The sequence below is a fragment of the Halictus rubicundus genome, chromosome 10 (assembly GCF_050948215.1).
Source record: "Halictus rubicundus isolate RS-2024b chromosome 10, iyHalRubi1_principal, whole genome shotgun sequence".
Lineage (NCBI taxonomy): Eukaryota > Metazoa > Arthropoda > Insecta > Hymenoptera > Halictidae > Halictus > Halictus rubicundus.
Genome location: NC_135158.1, coordinates 9,821,475 through 9,841,227, shown reverse-complemented (window position 1 = coordinate 9,841,227; position 19,753 = coordinate 9,821,475). Strand labels below are relative to the sequence as shown.

The 19,753-nt window shown below is 46.2% G+C and overlaps 1 protein-coding gene across 4 annotated transcripts in view; it reads right to left on the bottom strand.

The window, feature by feature from the left end:
• Mura (ring finger protein murashka) overlaps nt 1-19,753 on the bottom strand; it is a 46,325-nt gene that overhangs the window by 7,867 nt on the left and 18,705 nt on the right. The window contains exons 2-5 of one of the 4 annotated variants that reach the window (XM_076794969.1): nt 5,589-5,761; nt 4,631-4,820; nt 2,111-2,214; nt 1,590-1,922 (exon numbers count right to left, since the gene is read on the bottom strand). The exons of 1 other annotated variant lie outside the window; for it this stretch is intronic. In XM_076794969.1, coding sequence (XP_076651084.1) covers nt 1,590-1,825 — 236 coding nt within the window. In that variant the 5' untranslated portion in view covers nt 1,826-1,922; nt 2,111-2,214; nt 4,631-4,820; nt 5,589-5,761. Of the gene's footprint in view, nt 1-1,589; nt 1,923-2,110; nt 2,215-4,630; nt 5,064-5,588; nt 5,762-19,753 lie in introns of those variants that run through there. 2 more of the 4 variants (XM_076794968.1, XM_076794970.1) reach the window with 2 other exon arrangements.

Genomic DNA, 19,753 nt, shown 5'->3' with positions numbered 1-19,753 from the left:
TACGTGAGAAATTATTTCTTTGGGTACATATTATTTTTAAAATATTGCCAAAAAGTAATGCAAAGTAGGCACTTTTAGTGCTCCGTGAACCCAGAGTTAAACATTAAACAATAATTCACTTAGGGGTTAAGCTAGACTTCTTATGATGTCACTCTAGCAGAATTTTTGCAAGAACTCTATTTCTAGTTGAAATGTTTTTGCGAAAGACTAAACTAGTTCCGTGTCGAGAACCGTCTACCGACAAAATTTAGAAAGGAAGTCCTGAGTAGGAACATTATCCCAAGAACTCATTTACATTTCCGCCTGAGATAAATAATACACGAGTCCGACGAAGCTAGCTCTTCCCAAATGTTGCTCTGCCTTTTTAATGAGCATTCAACCTGTACCATAGTGCTCGTCAACCTTGATATCGCGGTGCTCGCGTTAGGGGTTAATGCCTAACGGTTCACGAAATATTAACGATTACGGAACGAGCCTCGAGAGACGTATCAAAAGTGTTAGGACGTATCTCGAGAAAGGGCGAAAGATATACGGTGCTCCCACGAACAACGCGGTTTCGATGCGCGCGAACTTTTCTCAACATTCATTTCGAATTTGCATGTTTAACATACCTTCGCAATTTTCTCCATTACGCAAGAGAATCGAAGAATTAAAATGTGAGGAAAAGAAAATAGAGAAGCGATACAATTTATGATGATCCACTTCCGCTTCTACAATAGCTAATGCAAATATGCGCGGTATATGCATATATTTGCATTAGTTGGTTACTAGTTAGCCGGAAATGTATTCGACCAATTAAGGTACTAAACGAATTTTGCATAGTTCTGTGTATTTGCAAACTAAAAAGTGAATCGAGATCTATTTCTGGTGGACACACTTATCAGTTTCTGTTGGTATAGTTTTTGTAAAAAAATAAAGCAATTTTATTGAACAGAAAATATGGAATAAATTTCTTTCATTTGACGCCTCGTTTTCGAGACAATCGAGTTTGAACAGTCAACGAACTATTGAATAGGAATCGTTTGACGCGTCTGTTCATCGCCTACCGATTCCACTTCATACAAATGTAAAGCTATGTCCACGCTGAAGCAACATCGAGCAACTTTTTGTCTTTTTGAAAACAAGTAATTTCACGTGATATTCTCAGAGTGCGAGCCAACAGATTTGCGAATTTACAGACCGTTCTAAAAATGTTGTATTTCCTTGATGGTGCACTGTAGTATAATTCCTCAGGTTATATGAAGTAACTTTTTCCTTTGCGAAAATATTCTCCGCGGCTCTGTTAAGGAGTTATTAACGAAAAACACGGGCCAATCAGTGCGCGGGTACAGCAGAGCGCGTCGTTGCCGTTGGCCGAGCCGGAATCCGTCCGTTGTAGCCGCGCTTTGATTGGTCAATGTTTCTCGTTGATAACTCCTCAACAAAACCGCGGAGAGCATTTTCGCAAAGGAAAAAGTTCCTAAGAATGACCCAAGGAATCGGTCCCTTCGAGAAGAAGTGGTCCCTACCTTTACGCGTTGTTCGAGGGAGCATAGCAAAGAGACGGAAAGTGCTCGCACGGACCGGAAGTTCAGAAAATCGTTATATACCCGTTGTGGAAGCGTGGCGGTGGACACTGTCGATACGGATATTCCTTGTTGCCGGTGTATTGCTGAGGTATCTGGGCATGCTGAGGGTGTTGACTATGGGGGTGCCATCCACCGCGAGCATGGGGCGGCGCCGGTGGTCGCGGGTGAGGCCCAGCCTGGGTGCCACCGGTTATTACGGCCCTGTAACGTCCCTGCATGCCCAAGCCGCGATGCTGATGACTCCCAGGGCCGTTCATATTCCCTTCCCCTCGTTCGGTCTCTTTTTCGAGCCTATTCTACACACCCTTCCTCCTCGTATATCCCTCTTTTTACCTTTCCTCTCTCTCGCGCCACCTGTGAGTGTATTATACACGTATATGTATAGATAATTCTATCCCTGTCTCCTTTTCTCGCTCTCACACACTCTCTCTCTCTCTCTCTCTCTCTCTCTCTCTCTCTCTCTCTCTCTCTCTCTCTCTCTCTCTCTTTTGCTCGTGTTATCGTTGTCGAATAGCAAAGACACTGGCCGAGGTTAAGCTCACCGTGCAATTTCACTCAGCTCGTATTTTCTCTCGGCAGAGAGCCCTCCTCTCGGTTCGTGTTTACGTGCACGCCCCACGCGAACAGTCCTCTGAGCTATCGAAACCTGGCGAGATCATTCGAATGACGTTACGCGATACGCTGGAGAGCTCGGCACGAGGCTAGCACGACCCGCTGGAGATTTCAACTTCGCGCCGCTCTTTCGAAATGTCGAGGGAACATCCGAGCTGGCCGCCATATTGACCGAAGCCGGCAGGAACGGCGCGAGATCTCGCGGCACCCCCGCGACGTCCGACTGCACGGCACGTTTTGTCGGAAGGCGCACAATTTTGCCAAGGGGCGGACAAAGTTGAATTTAAAATGGAAATTTTGGGAAGCATTTTGATCAAGAAATACTATTACAGCCTGAAGACTTGGAGAACGGACAATTTCGGTGAGAAAATTTTAACCCGTTTTAGCTACTGTTGTTAACGTGTTTCCCAGCGTGTGAAAAAATCAGGTTTGCAAATTCGTCGGGCACGCATGTCATCGAATAGGAATTGGCGGCTGTCGCGTCTGTGCATGGCTGGCCGTTTCCCCTTCTCGCGAACTACTACCGCTTGCGTGCTGACCGCTTTTTGAAACTGGATCTTCTCGGAACCCAAGTTTCGAATGAAAAAACGGACTCTACGCTTCTCTCCAATTTTTACTTTGAACAGTCCTCCCCATGCTATGTTCGGTTGCATCCCGCCGATATAAAGCTACATAGTTGCCGCGGTAAAAATAATTTATTGCAACTACGACGCTACTTTTACTGAATTTTGCAATTCTATCAGCCACTACTGTATTCATGAGTACGCGCGACTCGTGCAGTAGCAAACCTGTCCTTGGAAATCCCGAGGACACGAGCAACAACCAATTTCGGCGTTATCTCTAGCAACAAAGTTTTTGTCGAGTGCAGCTTGATTTGGTTCGAAGCACGTGTGCACGGTCTGAGCGTGAGCTGCAATGAACGTAATCGACTTGTGAGGATAAACGAACGTGTACTACGAGTCGCACGAACTTATTCTTAATCTGCCGCAACCATGAACGCAAGAACCGTGTGCAATTTACTCGAATGAGATCGCGAATTGACGTACAATTCTATCTAACAAAAGAAAAATCGTTTCGAACCGGGAAAGCAAGCCAGTCCAGTCGAGTGTTGGCAGCATTGTGTTTGAAAAATCAGTGTCGCGCACCATTCAGATGAAATTTAATTCGAACGAGAAATAACGAATAGCTCTAACTTGTTCGTAAATCAAGAATACATTAGTAGACGTTCGGTTGCAAGTTCGAGTATGTTCTAATTATAACGATTTACTTCTGACTCATTGGAAATGCATGTAACTGTGATCAAGTACAAGCCAGGTGTAGTCAACAATTTTATAGTCGATTAACTGAAATCCTGTGCTTCGTATTTTTTTTTTTCTTTACAACCCAGTAAATTCAATTGAATTTTTATTGCCCAATACTGTCAGAGACCAGCCATGCCATGCAAAGTACAACTTGTCCGAAGAAGAAAACAACAAACTGAAGAGAACTATTTGATCAGGCCAACTTGCGAGTGCGTTCTTCGAATCTCGCGGTTTTACCACGATTAAAAATGTTAACCCCGCGGTGCGAATTGTTCACGGCTCTGAGCAAACAATCGGCACGCGAGTCACGTATGGCGACCAGTTCGGATGCGCGTTTTCTTGTCGCATCCCGGATAAAAAGCTCTCTCCAACGTCTAGCCTCGGGTCCGACATACAGAGAACGTTTCGGAACATTCGAGGTGCACTTTTGCGTTGCAACTATCGAAATAAAACGAGCATTCCACACCAATAAAATCTATTATTGCTTTAATAATTCGTTCAACCGTCTTCTATTTCTGCCGGATGGTAAATACGGTCGGTGAACGCGACAGTAAACCGATAAAATTTTATTCGGCGACCGCAAACGCCACCCCCGCCATTTTCTCGCCCACCTCGGAGACGCTTGCAGCAGCAAGCTCTAAGAGATCGGGAACGTAGGTTGACTATGAAACTGCCAGACTGTGGAAGTCGCTTTGGCGGTGGGTGCACGCTGCAGTATGCACGTCGTTGCAAAACCTCGAACGCGCTCCGCAAAATTGCCCTCGGTTTTCAGAAAATCGAACTTTCAAATTTCGGAGCGTCAAAGCGTGTTTAACATTAACAACTGCAGTGTCCATAAGAACTCTTCTTCGATTGTATATTTTTCTAAAGCTATGTCCACACTGAAGCAACCTCCAGCAACTTTTTGTCGCCTCTTGAGTTCGGTGTGGACATAGCTTAACGCCACAATTTTCCCTGCGAAGCTTTACAAAGGTTTGCAGAAAAATCAAAGTTCTCGGAGTAGAAAATTTAGCCTCGTAAATGATGAAGACTGTCTCAGCAGTGTCATATCCAACGTTTGTGCTCCAAAATTGGCGAGCGGCTGAATTTCTGAAATTCCTCGAATCTTCCGAAAGCGTTGCGATTAGGTACACATGTATGGATATTCACGTTGTCGAACGGCCCCGTTGATCCTCATTTTTCTCGGCCGAGTCTGCAAACGTTTGCGCTCGTCGCCGTTCGCGCTGCGGAGAGCCCGTGAACAGGAGCGGCTGATAATTCCCCGGGAATATTTATGAAATCGGGTTTCACCGGCCCGATTCTATCGCTAATCCCGTTTCGGCTCGTTCTCCGTTAGGGCCTGAAGCGTTCAAACGTAAAAACAGATATTCTCCTGGTACCCACGTTCAACGACGAACGAACACCGATACGGTCTTCAACACTTGACTACCATGTGGCCGCCATGTTCCGGATGTCGCTCATTCGAGTCCGAATTGTCGGCCGAAAGAAGTATGGCGAACTGAACGCGTTCACCGAAGGAACGGTCGCGCTGTTCCGCGAACTGCTTTCCTCGTAACTTTTCGAAATTGTGCCAAAGAAATTTCGCCGACATCGGTGGCATTAGCAATCCTCTAAGATTGCAACAAATAGGTAGTTTCAACTACCTTAATTTCTCAACCGTTTGACTGCCACGTGACAAATTCTTTACCGAACTGGAAAATCAATTTTTCTTACAATCTATTGTGTAAACAAAATTTTGTGGAAAAAAAAATCACTGTTGTAACGAATTTTGTCTTTTCTCGCAGACTCGAAGAGTTTTGAGTTTGCGCGAGTTACGGGCACTGGCGAGGCAGCCAACGCGTTCAAGTCGTTACGAGACTGCGAGCGTGACGAATAGAATTTGTTTGGCGCAATTTGCGAATTCGTCGAGGCCGATTCGATCGAGAATCGTGGAATGCGATGATCGTCGGTGGTCCGCGTTTCAGGTCGAGAAAAATTTCAGTCGCGATCTTCACGGAATCGGACAAGGACCGGTCTTGTTGCGAAAAGAGAGGCGCGGAACGGCGGTGTTCGTCCCGGTAGCCGTCGCGTTAAAGACCGATACTGTTCGTGCGTGGTCGAGGACGACCTGTTAACGTCAAAACTCGTGTTATCCCGGTAGCCGTACTGCGGACGTCTCTCCTTAGCATGGGAGCAGGTTTCCTCGGAAAGAAAGAATTCGACGGAACATCGCTCCTCTTCGATGGCTCGCCGTCACGCGAACCGTCCCCGGCGACGTTTTAGCGTGACTTTAGCTAGAAGCTAGAAGCACAAAACAGGGTTGGCCAGTTAACAAAAACGGACGAACATTTTTACGGCGATCGGTTTTGGACACAGGTGGCAGAAATCGGTAGGATGGCGGCATTGTTAGACTCGGTGGTTTTTGGTGGAAGCGTCGAGTGGGATAGGTAAGCTCTCTGAAGAACGTGTCCTTGGAAACTGTCGAAAGTCTGTACAAAAAGCCGCTAAGCAGATGCGAGAGGCGCTAAGCTTGAGAGATTGGGAAAGCTTCATGCAAAATGGCCCGCAGAGGATGCACACCAACACGCACGCGGATCGTTAATCCTAAGTGCACTGGATGCGGATGCGAATATAGTGGCAAGACACTCGAAAAGTCTGGACCGCTCGAGTCGTTTCTTCGATCTTTTACAGTTTATCATTTTTATGGAGGTTTATGAAAATGATGAATTCTTTTAATGCATACGGTGGTTCGTTTTAGGTTTCAAGCTGTGAACGAGCCTCGACGTGCACGTCATAATAAATGTCCACCCCATTTCGATTATTCTGGGTTGTTCGTACGAGCGAAAGGGAAGTGGGGTGGACAACTATTATGACATGTATTACGACTATCACTTCGTGAAAAATAAAGATTGTCTGCGTCTGCTACAAGAAACAGGACCCAATAAAAAGTTTTCTTCTTCTTACGTCGCTTCAGTATGTCGAAGGCAATATACCAATACAGTGAATTCTCGTTACGAGTCAGTTGCGCCGTTCTGGTGACTGACTCTTAGACGAAATCTGAGGTTGTCGCCGAGCGTCGCATCTGAAATACACAGGGCACGCTGGAAACCTAAGAGTCATAAAAGCCTATGACTACTAAGCGATAGTGACAAGAAGACTGAGAAAATGTCTTTCTCCGATACAATGTTGCACGTAGCTCGAAAGATGGCTCTCGAGCTTCGGCTCTTCACCGCAATGGTGTGGGTAGTTCCACCGACTCCAAATTGTATGGTTGGCACTGACTCGTAATGAGAATTCACTGTACTCCCCAATTGTAGTATCGTTTATACTATTTCAAATTTCAGCTACTTTTTTCGCAAATGTCGTACGTATCTCTTATTCAAACATACGATATGTATGACGATATGATTTAACATAATAATATAATAATAATAATATTGCTTTATTCAGCCTTACGGCCAAGAATTGGACTCGATTTACAATAACCTATAATTACCACAAAATATCTCTAATAACCATCTCTCTCTCTCCCTCTCCCCTTCTCTCTCTGACTCACCCATCCCTACCCTGACTACTCTACCTATATTCTGCCTATTCCTATTCTTATTCCGATTATTGCACCATTTCCTACTCTGTTATCTTTGGTTTACGCTTCCTTCTATTACATTTATATTTCTGCTCGCTTATCTCTCCTCTTTCTCAACTTTTGAAGCCACGCTTCGACATTTGAATCTATCCTCCCACTCACTATGTCCTCCATCCTGATCCTTCCCTCCATTTCCGATATGATTGAACATATGATGTATAATACCGACGTGTTAGTCGGATCCACTCGCACGTCTAACAGTAAAAATTGTTCTGCGCGATGGAGCCGTGACAGGAAATATCCCAGAGTGTTTCTAGCCGACGTGATCTTTTACGGTGTGCAAACTGGTAAACAGTAGATAGCGAAAAACATTTCCACGAATCGATCGAACGGGCGATCGACCGATCTGTCCGCGGCGCGATGAGTACAACGATCTCTCGCGGCCGGGAGAAACGATAGAAGGTGGCCTATAGTCTATCCTTTGTCAAATAGTCTTATCGTTGCGTGGCATATGGCGCGTGTTCACCTGGTGACTGGTCTGAACTCCCTTCGGCCCAAGTGTCCCAGTTACTTCCGACACGAGTGCGCCAGTGGCCGTCGCGGATTTACATAAACGCACAGCTGACAGAGACTCGTTCGACACCTCTCTCCTTCTACAGGCCGACGTTACGTTTCCGTTTACGATGGATGAATAAGTAGAGCCACCATGTATACCACCGGCTCGTAATCGTTAATTCCATCTCCGTGTTGCGACTCGACTCGACTCGACTCGATTCGGTTCGTCGTCGTCGGAAGTCTGCTGGTGCCATTTGCGACCATGCAACTTTCAGACCGTTTACTCAAGGAAAACATGTAACCCGGTCTCTACTGCTGGCTGAACGAAGATGACGAACACCGTCCTCGTCGTCGTCGTCGTCGTCCCCCCGGTCGACCTATCAGCCATAACCGTTCCACCGGGTTCACACACGAGCCGATACCGAGTTACGATTTTGATAAAAACACACCGGGAGGACGGGTATAGCAAAGAGGATCGTATTAGCTTCGCGAGCAGCTGTAGCTGTTCCTGCTCAATAGTTTACGAGGTATTTTCATGGCTGTCAGTGGAGTATCCTTGTGCTATACCCGGCGAAACAATGGACACGCGCGAGCTTACACACAAGGAAAATGTTTATCGCCATGTTCAAGGTACTCGATACAGTTTTCTGGCTTCGGACAGAGGGTCCCAGCGAAGTTTTCATCAAAATTTTAAGACCCCCGAGACTTTCATCCAGCCGACGAACTTTCGCGACCTCCTAAATCGTCGAGGTTTGCCAAGACTTTCAGGGCTTTTAAGACCCTACACATTCTCGAAACTGGGGGAACAAGCCTAAGCATTTCGGACCTCGAAGAGCTCGAAGGTCTCGTATATCCTCGATAGTTTCAGAATACTCAAACGATACTATTAGACATACCAGGGAACAGCGCGCGACCGAACAACCGAAATTCGCGAAATTATTTAAACAAACGTCGAAGAGATTCTCGACAGCTGCGCCTACGACAATCGCAGTTCTACTGCTGCAGGCTGTTCGAGAATGTTCAGGGCTGCCACGCGAGCCGCAACATTGTTCGGTGGACCAAGGACCCGGCGAAATCCGAGGTCCTTTCGGAACCGTGTCCTCTCGTGACTGGAGCTTTTTTTAGAACTTTCAGGGTCGAGTCGAGTTTCGAGGATCCTCGTCGAGCCCGAAAATTCGCTACGATCGGGGGGGCCCGCCTCGTATTGCTACTCGTCGTCCATTTTTTTCTTTTGTGTCGGGGCCATGGCCCAGCGAAGAACCAGAGAGAGGCCGGGCCCAAAGCAACGGGGCCTGGATATTCCGGTTCACTTAATCGTTTCTTCGGACTTGAGATCGTGGCTTGTTCACCATCTCTCTCTCTCTCTCTCTCTCTCTCTCTCTCTTTCTCTTTTTCTCCTCGACTCCGTTCTCGTTCCTCCTCTCCGCGGCCGTTCCGACCGAAAAAATGACGAAAAAGATCGGGGCCCACGAGCTGCCCGTGTACACAAAGGAACGAGAAAACGTTCTAGGCCCCGGTCGAATGCAGCTACTCAAAATTGTCTGCCAGATGTTGCCAAATTTCGTTCGTGGAACGTACACTCCGCTCGAATGATCGCGCCGGCCCGCGTTGATTACTAGGCGGCTCACGGTGAGGATCCGCCGGCGATACTTCGTGAACGGAATCAAAACAATCGGCGAAATTTAATCGAACATCTTTAAATACCCCTCCGAACTATCGGCGGCCCGCGCAGCGCCGCGCGACAAATTCGAAACTCGGATTAACTGTAAAACCCTCTGCTTTGTGTCGACGGCGGAATAAACGACTGCGACTCGCAGATAAAACGATGAAGCCCGGTCGCAAATTAGCTGGTGCTTGCGATTCAATCGTCGCTCAACACGGAGCTGCACAATTTAGACCGATCAAATTTTTAGTCGAAATTCGAACTCGAAAAGTTACCGCTTGGTAAATACTATTTGTACGGAAATCCGTGAAGATGAACTCGAGTCAAACATTTATAACCTAGTAATCTAGTTTTTGAGATTTAAGGGATAAATACTGGATGATTTTTGTTTTTAGGATAGTGAAAGAAGTATCTTGATTCATTAAAGCGATGATGTTGGGTGCACTGTTTTCGGTGGACCACCCTGTATGCGCGAGAGTGCAGACGAAGAGCCTGTTTTCCCGAAGAGATCACTCGACAGAGTGAAAGGACAGCGCATTCGAACGAACCAATGGATCCAACTCTCTATTTCCAAAATGAATTTTCTATTCTCAAAAACGGCGATCTCTAAAGAACTTCGTGAAATGTTTACGTGCATCGACCAACGTTGCAATCCTGGGTTCCAGAGTATACGAATAAGATATTTTCGCCAACATCAAAGATAAATATCCAACGATGTTGTTTGAGAACACGTTCTCGGGTAAACAAATTTTCTTTCCAGCGTTTTCAAACTTGCCGACATGAAAGCAACTCCAAGAAGCAGGTACTTTGTTTTAGCAGATTGCGAATTTCGTTGCGAAATAAAAATTAATTTGCGTCTATATTTCTTACAGAAAGTTGTCTCACTAAAATCTAACAGTCGCATGCTGCTGATCAGACTTTCCTTAATTAGCAAGTTGAAGTAGCCTTGCAAAACTTGTTAAAAACTAGATGAACCCTTCAGAAGAAACTTCGATGTTTCAAGGAACAATGTTATAATTAGACTGGGGGTTTCTAAGCAAAATAAAAAATTAATCGTAGCCAGTCAGAAATTTCTATCTGCCATAATTTTGATAAGCTGGGACTAGTACATCGAAGCTCTTAAATTCTTTTAATCCACCTCCTGCGTTGAATTGTGCCGACTCGTTTTTACTATAGACATAAAATCCACAGTCTGCCGACAATAAAGTAATATTGAAAGATTATTGAACACGTTCGACATTCGAAGCTCGCGTTCGTTTAGCTCGTCCGAGCTGCAACCTCGCAACATTGCAGCGAGTTCGATTTCGCTATCTTTGCGGGTATCGTTAGATAAAGAAGAACCGATTGTCCGCCGTGTTTCCACGATATCAGCGTACACAGGCATTTACTCCTTCGACAAAGATAGTAGGTGCACGTGTGCGCGAGGAGCGCACCATATGCCGCGTATTTGCAATGTCCGCCGCGCTGTATATCATTAACGGGCGCACGGCAAAGTAACTAGCAGGTGCTACGAAGCGCTATTTAACGGCTAATACATCCCTTTGTTCCAATGATAAAAAACCTCGTGGCTTTGTAGCGCGCAATATCGGAGCCGAGCTCTCTCTCTCTCTCTCTCTCTCTCTCCTCGAGGGACGGCGCTGTGCTTCAGCTGCGGGAAGAGCCAAGGCGCCATCATGCTTTTCGCGTTTAACGAAATTACCAATCGATGGCTCTCCCCTGCTGTTCTATCGTGAACACCGGTCTGGCTGATACTTTCAACATTAGAACTACTGGCGCGGCTCGGTTTGTATAACTTCTTACAAACATTGCATAATCAACGCTACGGCGGATTGATCAAGAGAACCGACGCGTGGGCGGACACCGAGGGATTCAATCTATATTTTTATTAATAAAAGTACCGTTGCTTATTGGCCGCGTCGTACGACAACGAATAGAAATTCAACAATCTAGTAGATGCCTAATCTACTAGCACCCTGGTTGCTTCGCCCCTATGTGCTGTTCAGTTTGCAGGTGCTCGGCATCTGATGATATCTGTAAAATACTAGAGCGTTGATTCGATCCCTTTCTTTTTGAACACTGTTACAATTGTGCATAAAAATTGCGTCTCCATATTTTCGAATATATTAATTTTATGCAGAACAAAAATTGTGTATATTCACTGTAAGAAACGGGCGACGAATCGGAATATGTTTCTATATGTTTCTTTACTATTTCGCGACGAATAAATGCGTCGGAACTGCTCGTATCAACGTCGCCGTGCGTCGACTCAACAGACGAGCAGAGGTAAAAACCGACTAGAGCTGTTAATAGCGCTTTTTATCCAGATTTAATTGAAAAACGTGGCAAACAACACGGTCAGATTGCAGTCTGATGCATCCACGGTTAATTTCGCGGTACTGCGGCTCTTTTCCGAGCAACATTCGAGTCAAAGAAGGTATGCGCGTTCAGCTACGGACTCTCCTACTAGTGTAGTTGCGTAAGTAGAGTTAAGTGCATTAATGCTTGCCAGGTCAAAACCCGAAGTTAACCACTTCCACTGTGCTCCGCGGGTTCCCTGTAGACGCGTGTACTTTATTTGTGTTCATTACCGTACTATGCTGGCTGGCCGTTCTCTTAGTGGTGGTAAATGACTTAATAATTTTCAGATACTTTGGAATAATATACTGATCTTTCGCTGGACCCGGCTGCTGCTGTTTCTTGCAACCGTACGACATTTCATTATACTCGGAGTACCCTTGAATAATTTAATTTGGCACTTCGCGACAGTTTATGATAGCTGCCCTCTACGATATTTTATGAGAACGTATGACCGTATATGATTCTCGTGATATTTTATAATGTATGATATCATCACTGTTGTATGCTATCACACGTTATCATACACTATCATATACTATCATACACCATCATGTACTATCATATGCTATCATAACTTTCGTATACTATTTTATGATAACGTATGGTAGTAAATGATAGTTCGGTCAGACTCTACGATAGCGTATGATAATACAAGAAAGTGAACACTGTGGTAGCACATAATGGTATGCGATTATTACAACCTATAGCAGTCGAGCAGGCGAATATGAAAGCGTACGATGGCGAGGCTGTGGTGTAGAAAATATTCCTTACGAACTAGTTTCTGTCGGAGGAGACAAATATAGTAATAGAGCTTTGCTCCAATTGAGGAAAAGCTTCTAGGGGCACGATCCTGGTAACAAAAATCAGTGGAAGACATTGTACGTGGAACCGAGAGCGGGTCGAGTCCTCGGATGATGTGGCGCGCGGTCTGTTTACGAGAAACCCGTTTACCTTTAAACTCCTCTCTCATGGCAGCAGCTCTCTCACGAGCAACCGGCAAACGCAAAAACCGTCGGAGAACCGAGGACGAACGAGAGACGAGAAACGCGTGCACACCGTTCGAGACAACAATGTGATCAAAAGTTGGCTCGAACGGGGTCACCAGACGATCTCCATGTCGCCCGGCTGTTTAATAATCCCATCAGCGAGTTGGGAACTAATGATTTTTCTGGAGTTATGGGTTCCTCGCTTTGTCTATGTTCCGTGGCAATTCCTTGTTTATCGATGTTGTAGTCGCCGGGCCAGAGGATTGTTTACAACTTGAATCTTCATTTGCTGTCCTCCTGTTCACAGGGAACTCCGTGGAGTTTGCATCCTTTACTCGACCTATTTGATGAACGCTCCTAACCCCCGGAAATTGGACGCCTGACTACTCGTAGCTGAGACTACTTTGTAGTCTGGGTCGATTTTAGGTGTCCAGACTCATCTTAGTTGCCCAGGTATTTATTAGGTGTCTAGATGCCTGAGAACCTAGCTGCTTAGGTGACCAGATGTCCAATCGTCTAGCTGTCTACATAGATTTTCAAAGATGTCCGACAACACGAGTCATCCAGTAGCTAGACGCGCCGCGTCGAAGATCCCAGGGTTAAAACGGCGAAAGAATTCGCATGTCCGACTATATTTTCGAAACGTGTCTGACCATCGAACGTTCGACGGACTGTTCGGGCTCCAGGGTGCCCGGAATAAGCCCTAGCCTCGATGAAAGAAGCTCTCGGAGGTGCTACGCGCGGCCGTCATCCTTTACGTTTCAGTCTCCATTGAACCCTCGTAATGGCTCCGGCGCTGTTCCACAGGCACGATTTGAAATTCTGGTCTCGAGTATCGGGCTCCGTGGAAGCGGGGGAAAAAGTTGGAATCGACGGGGACCTCTCTCGGCCGGGGCGCGATTGGTCGACTCTCCGGTCGGAGGTCTAGCCGAACCAGTTCCGGACCGGAGGAGACCCGATCGGGGACAACTCCCACGAGCCGGGCTGGCTGGCGGCTGGGAGTTCTCTCTGCGTTCGGGTAGACACGCCGCGCCGCGCCGCGCCGTTCCGTGCCGTGCCGGTGGACGGCCGGGCATAAAATTGGACCTGCACATACACACGGGGGCACAAAGGCTCGAATTTATGCCGGTCGAGAAGGCAGCAGCTGCGTTTTCGATTTTCCAACAGCTGGTGCGCGGCCCGTGTCTCACGGACGAGGCCGCAGAGAGGCGGCAACAGACTTTCGTCGTCCACTCGACTAGCCCTTAAAAGGCCGGAACGACAAAAGCCGGTCCCTAGGGCGACGCCGGGCACAGGTCCGGACCCCAGTCTCTCTGTCTCTCTCTCTCTCTCTCCCGCTCTCGCTTGCTCTCTCTCCTTGAAAATGCTTCGATTCCTTCGAATCCTCTAGGAATCGCCAGCCACCGAGAGCGAGAGAACGCGAGAGACTCGAGAGAGTACCAGAGGAGGAGAGAGCAACTCGAAGGAGCTCCTCCGGCTCTCTATCGATCCACGCCGCTTCGTATCACGAAACTAGCTGGCACCCTGGAGAGAGAGCAACCGAGAGAGACGCAGAAGGATATAACCAGAGAGGGAGTGACGGAGAGAGAGAGAGAGACAGCTCAAGGGAGGGAACACGACCAGGGACGGGCAGAGAAATAGAAGGAGATCGAGAGAGGAGAGAGGGCAGAGAAATTTCCACTTTGGTCTCCTCAAAGGATGTACTGCTCGGACGATGGCCTTTTTGTTTTCCACCTCGAGTTTGCTACTATGACTACAAGCCGGCTTCGGTATTACGTTGTCGCATTCGAAGTTCTGGATCCCGCTGATTGGCGTCTCCGTTCGCGAGACGCTGCTCTCGATGCCGATGCGGAATTGCTCGGGAATTGTTTAAAACGAGAGAAACAAATTCGATTAATGTGGTCCCTGTTACGTTTCCGGCTTCGTCCCGCGTTATTAACCCCCTTGACTTATCGAGTCAGACTTGGGTCGAACATTTCGAACTAAATCGAGATTCTGCTAAATGGAAATACAATCATCTTTTTGTGTCGTCGATATTTAGCCATTCAGCCGAGTGTAGGTACAAAATAGTTACTAATCTGTGCAGTTGTGCTTCTAACCAAGGTCAGTCATGATTTCGGATGGAAGCGAGCGTAAAATGAGATAAGACGAATTTATCATTCTTTGGGAACGTGCTAATTCCTGCGCGGTTCACAAAAGTTCGTCGAAGTTTCCTCAAAATTACCGAACGAAGTTGAGTATTAACACCCACGTTCGCGGATACTTGTAATTTTCTTTTTCGCCGGTGAACGCGGGCAATTCGGCGGGACAAGGAAGGCCGAAGTTACAAGCTATGACTTCATAATCCGTAACGATGCTCCTCCCTGTCCCGGATCAAAGACACCACGGCGCAATTTTCCTAACTCGTCTCGTTCGCGGGTAGAAGGAGCCCGGCGAGGGTCGAATTTATGTCTTAATACCGGTTACACGCGAGCTAAATAGATGTTACTCGCTCCGGAAGCTCGTTACAGGGAAGAACGTGCGCGCGTCTCCTTCAGGATCCTCCCGTCGTCTGTTTCGCGTTTTCGAGTCGGACCTTGAATATTTTAACGCATCCTCGTTTCGCGACGCGAAGGCTGCGGAGGACACCATTCGCGCGTTCCTTTCCTCGTCTTCGCCCGAAGGCGAAACGAAACAACCGTCCGTCAAACCGAGTGAAACGGGCTCCTCCTGTTCCTCTCAGACAACAAAGGGAAATTGTTAACTCGCATGCTTTAATAACCTTCGAATCGCGGACCCGCGACCGACTGCGCTGCGCTCCGACCACACTGCGAGAGGTCGCTTCGACTTCGTTCTAATGTGGAAGGCCAACAGAACCACCTAACCGTTTCCAGCAAGTTCAATTTTGATTTTCCTTTGGATCAACAATTTGTAGCCATTGTCGAAGGAGAACCGTAAAGGTGCAGAAAGTTTGAGAAGAAAGGATGTTGTAGTTTTATGGTCAGAAAATCCTGAAATTGGCCTAAGGTATGCTCCAGAGTTGAATACCCCCTTCAACCGAGTGGTAAAAACTGAAATTCGCGAGCATTTAACGGGACCGGTGTACTGTAAGGGCCACTGGGCTGACGACGCTCACTGAGCAATTAACGAGTTTCTATTGTTACGCCATAATGTATATTCGAACAGTGAATACGACTCGCGGGCGTTCTAAAAGAACTAGGAAACTTATCTATATTGCACTGTTCGAGGAAATATTATCTTTAATTAAAGAAAAATAATTTTTTCACAGCAATCTTGCAAGAATAAGCCTCGATAATATTTTTTCCAAATATTACAGACGCAAAAAGTAAGACCAACAATTAACCTTTATAGCGTTAGGGATATTCTCCAAATACTTAACAGTCAGAGCATTAACAGGTCTCAAAGTTGATACAAAAACTGAACAACACTCGTTGACGAACTGTTAACGAACCCATAGTATGATACAACTTTATATTCCAGTAATAAACGTAGCTTGTGGTCATTTAACGAATCCTTACTGCAATAATCCAGCACAAAGAAGAGGGGAATATTAAACGGACGAGAATGATGAACACCGAATGGCGAGTGATGAAAAACTATCCTATCGATAAAATTCACCGGAAAGCAATTAATCAGTCCCTTTTATCAGCGGGCGCTTAACGAGTCCCTATCTAACGATTTGACTTTCGCACGAAAATAGTCACTCGATACCGGCAACCAATAAACAAGCAACGAACAATTATTCACTTCGTAGAAATACCTCTTGAGCGTTCAACGCCAAAATAATTTTCCGTTCCAATAAAACTGTCGCTCACAAGTATTGGTTTATAGCATCGAGTGAATACAACGTTTCAATCCTAAAAGAGTGCAACAATTTCTGTATCATCTTCATAGACGTCCAACCAGAAAATAGAAATCGACTTAAATTTATTGCAACGGAGGTGGTCAATTTTTCCGTAAAAATCCTACTCATGGGTACTCAACGACCAAATAATTTTCCGATAAAGCTGTCGGCCATGAACTTCGTATCAAGCGATACGCGACGTTAAAATCCTAAAAGAGTGCAACCTTAGGGCCACCCGTTGCATAAAACTGTGCATCAGCTCCGTTAAGTTTCGCGTTTAAACGTAGCAAAGCTCGACGCGAGCGAGGAATCGAGATACCGATAAAAGTATCGCCGGTTCTCACGACGCTGCGGCAGGAAAATCGTTCCGCGTGTAAACAATTATTCAAGGCTTGGCCGTCCCTCGCGGAATCGGTCGACGAGCCCGAGATTAACTGCGCCGGGTATAATTTATGCGACGGTACGGTATAACAGGTACACTTTAGCCCTGCTAAACTGGACCTACTGGTTTGACGAAATAAACGAACCGGACCGGAGTTGGCAATCCGGAAACGGCAGCCAGTTTCTCCCTATAAGCGAACGATACGTGTCGGTGCGTCGCGGGCTTCTCCCCCTTTCTGTTTGTTTACATGCACACGGACAGACAAGGGGAGGGGTGAGAGGGGGGGGCGGGTGCATCCCATCGTCGTAGTCCTCGCAGTCGTCGTCGTCGTCGATGCACTCTCGCATTTCTTGGTCACAGCCGCCAATGATTAACGAGTTCTTACGCGACGCAGTTTACTTTAGGAAATTAGTTTCATGACCTGGCGAGTCTCCGCCTGTACGTGCACTTAACCATGCCGCCTCGTTACTTCCCAGGAAACCCTGATTTATTTGCCATGCCAATAGACTAGTTTTTCCACTTGCAAATCGATAGCATCCTCCCCCGCCTCCCATTTTTTGCAAATTGTACGCTTTCAAAATTCTGAAACCTGGCTCCGCCTGTAACCCCTTGCACTACGATCTTCTTTGCTCTGAGAAAAAGAAAAAATTCGCATTTTTCACTGATAGTTAATTATCGAGAAATAAAATGTTATTTCTGCTTATCACAGTATCGAACATTTTCGCCGTGAGGAACGTGGGAAACTAAAGAGCGACAAACTTAATCGAACTTGAAGTATCGTCACGAATCATGTAATTTGTTAATGTTTTGTAGCCGTCGTGACCCGTATACGGATCCACGAGTTGACTTTGATGAAAGTGACGTTTCCGTTGATACGCTCACTGCACCTCCAAAAAATCGAAAGTTTCACGTGAAGCATGCTCGCGAGCGTTCCTTTAATTCGAGAAATTAACGAGAAACAGCGCGTGCAGCGGAAAAACGAGTTTATTCATACGCGCGCACTGCCACAGGACCGACTCATGAATTAAGGAACGTTTCGAAGAAAGAAGATGGCCCCTCGGTATTCACCCCGAAGCGAAATGGCGAGAAACGTTCTATCCGGATGAAACGGTTCGAGAGTATAAAAGAGTTTTGAGCGACTGTGTGTCGACTAAAAATAACGTTCTAATTGTATCGTGAAATAACATTTCGCGTCGAACACACACGTCCCAACCCTGCGCAACCCTTAGTTCGGGCCGACCGTTTAACATAATAGCGAACGGAAGACAGGTTCCATTATCGATTTTACGACGTTTGAAAATTTAAAGAAATCCTTAAAAATGCATCGCCGCTCGCTAATAAGGTTGTGTATCGATTGTAGGTAATGTATCGATTGTGTGTGAAAGAGATGTGCCCGATATTCGTGAAAAATTTATACCCATTATCGCGGGCTGTGCCCCAGAAGCTCGATTGCCAAGTAGAACATGATACGAGATTAGAAATGCCGGTGAGACGATATTATAATTTAACGGCGAAATTTTATTAATTGTACTCATTCTTTTATGAAAGTTTTACTGATGTATTTGTCGCATTTGTCTGATTAGAACGAGACCAAACACAATACAATCATATATGGTATACGATATAAGCGTTGTTTGGATCCTGAAGTAGTCATACGTATCGAGACGATACTGTCTCAGCGTTCGACGGAAGACGATTCGATCTGAAAACAATTTGCCGGGCGTATGATATTCTGAAATTTCATTTGGTGGGCCTTCAAGCTCCGGCGAATTCGTTCGTTATTTTCATTTGTACGCGATCCTATTCCGAACTTTTATTTCCCGGCCGCTGTTTCGAGTAAAAACACAGTCCCGTCTACAAGTGACCCGCACCAGCTACGGCGGACGTAATTTCCCAATAAAACCGGTAAACAAACCTTCATCAATCTAACTTCGCTAAGCCCCTCGAAAATTTCAAACGGCCCTCTCCTCGTCCACGGATCTACATCCATAAACTGGATGTGCGTCGGTGCACACGCCCGCATACCCGCCACAAAGAACTACAAATTTCCACCTTAAGGGGTACCCTGCGAGTTTTACGGGTCGTTTTTCTTCTCCCCACCCTGTAGTTTTTCTTCAAACCGACGCGCAGGACTTCGGAAGAAGGGGCCACAAGAAAAGAGAAAGAAAGAAATAAAAGGGGAGGGGGAATAAAAAAAGAGGGAACCAACGAAGGAGAGAAGAGGGGCCCGTATGCGTCATCGTGCCCGCATACCGCAGCAGCGAATTACAGAGAGAGGAACATCCCCGACGTTTCCCTACCCAGTATAATGATGGATATTGTGGGCAGCCCCCGAGGGAGTGGGAGGCTCGACCATCCTCCGACCGTGGGTTTGAACGCGACACAACAATCGTGGCCAGGTACCTCGGGTCCGTACGCTATTGCCACATAAACTCATCTACAGAGTGCTAAGAACACGGCTACGTGTACTACCTTCGAGCCGCGATCGCGAAATTCCGTAGAAAAATTTTTTCATAAGAACCCATCGAACAACATTCGAACGATATTTTCAGCGTCGCTGATAATTCTGCGTGACAAATGAATTTTTTTCAAATGATACATTTGAAATACTGGACTCAAATAAAATGACAAAAAATTGTACGTAAGATGTTGAACTAAAAATTAATTAAGTAACTGAGTTACATGTGTGTGACAAGATAGAACTGAAGGGTATTAAAGAGTATTTGATATTTTATTTGAAAAAAGCTTTCGATCAAATAGAAAGTAAAATTGATCGTTATTTCGTTACTTCAAATTTGATTAGCGAAGTGTCGGTTGCAATGTTTAAAAAACCGAGTCACGGTCAGACACGTAGTGGTTCGGCAAAGGTTTCCACGAAAAGTTTCGTTTCCACCTGACGCGGTGCACACCTTCGTCTGG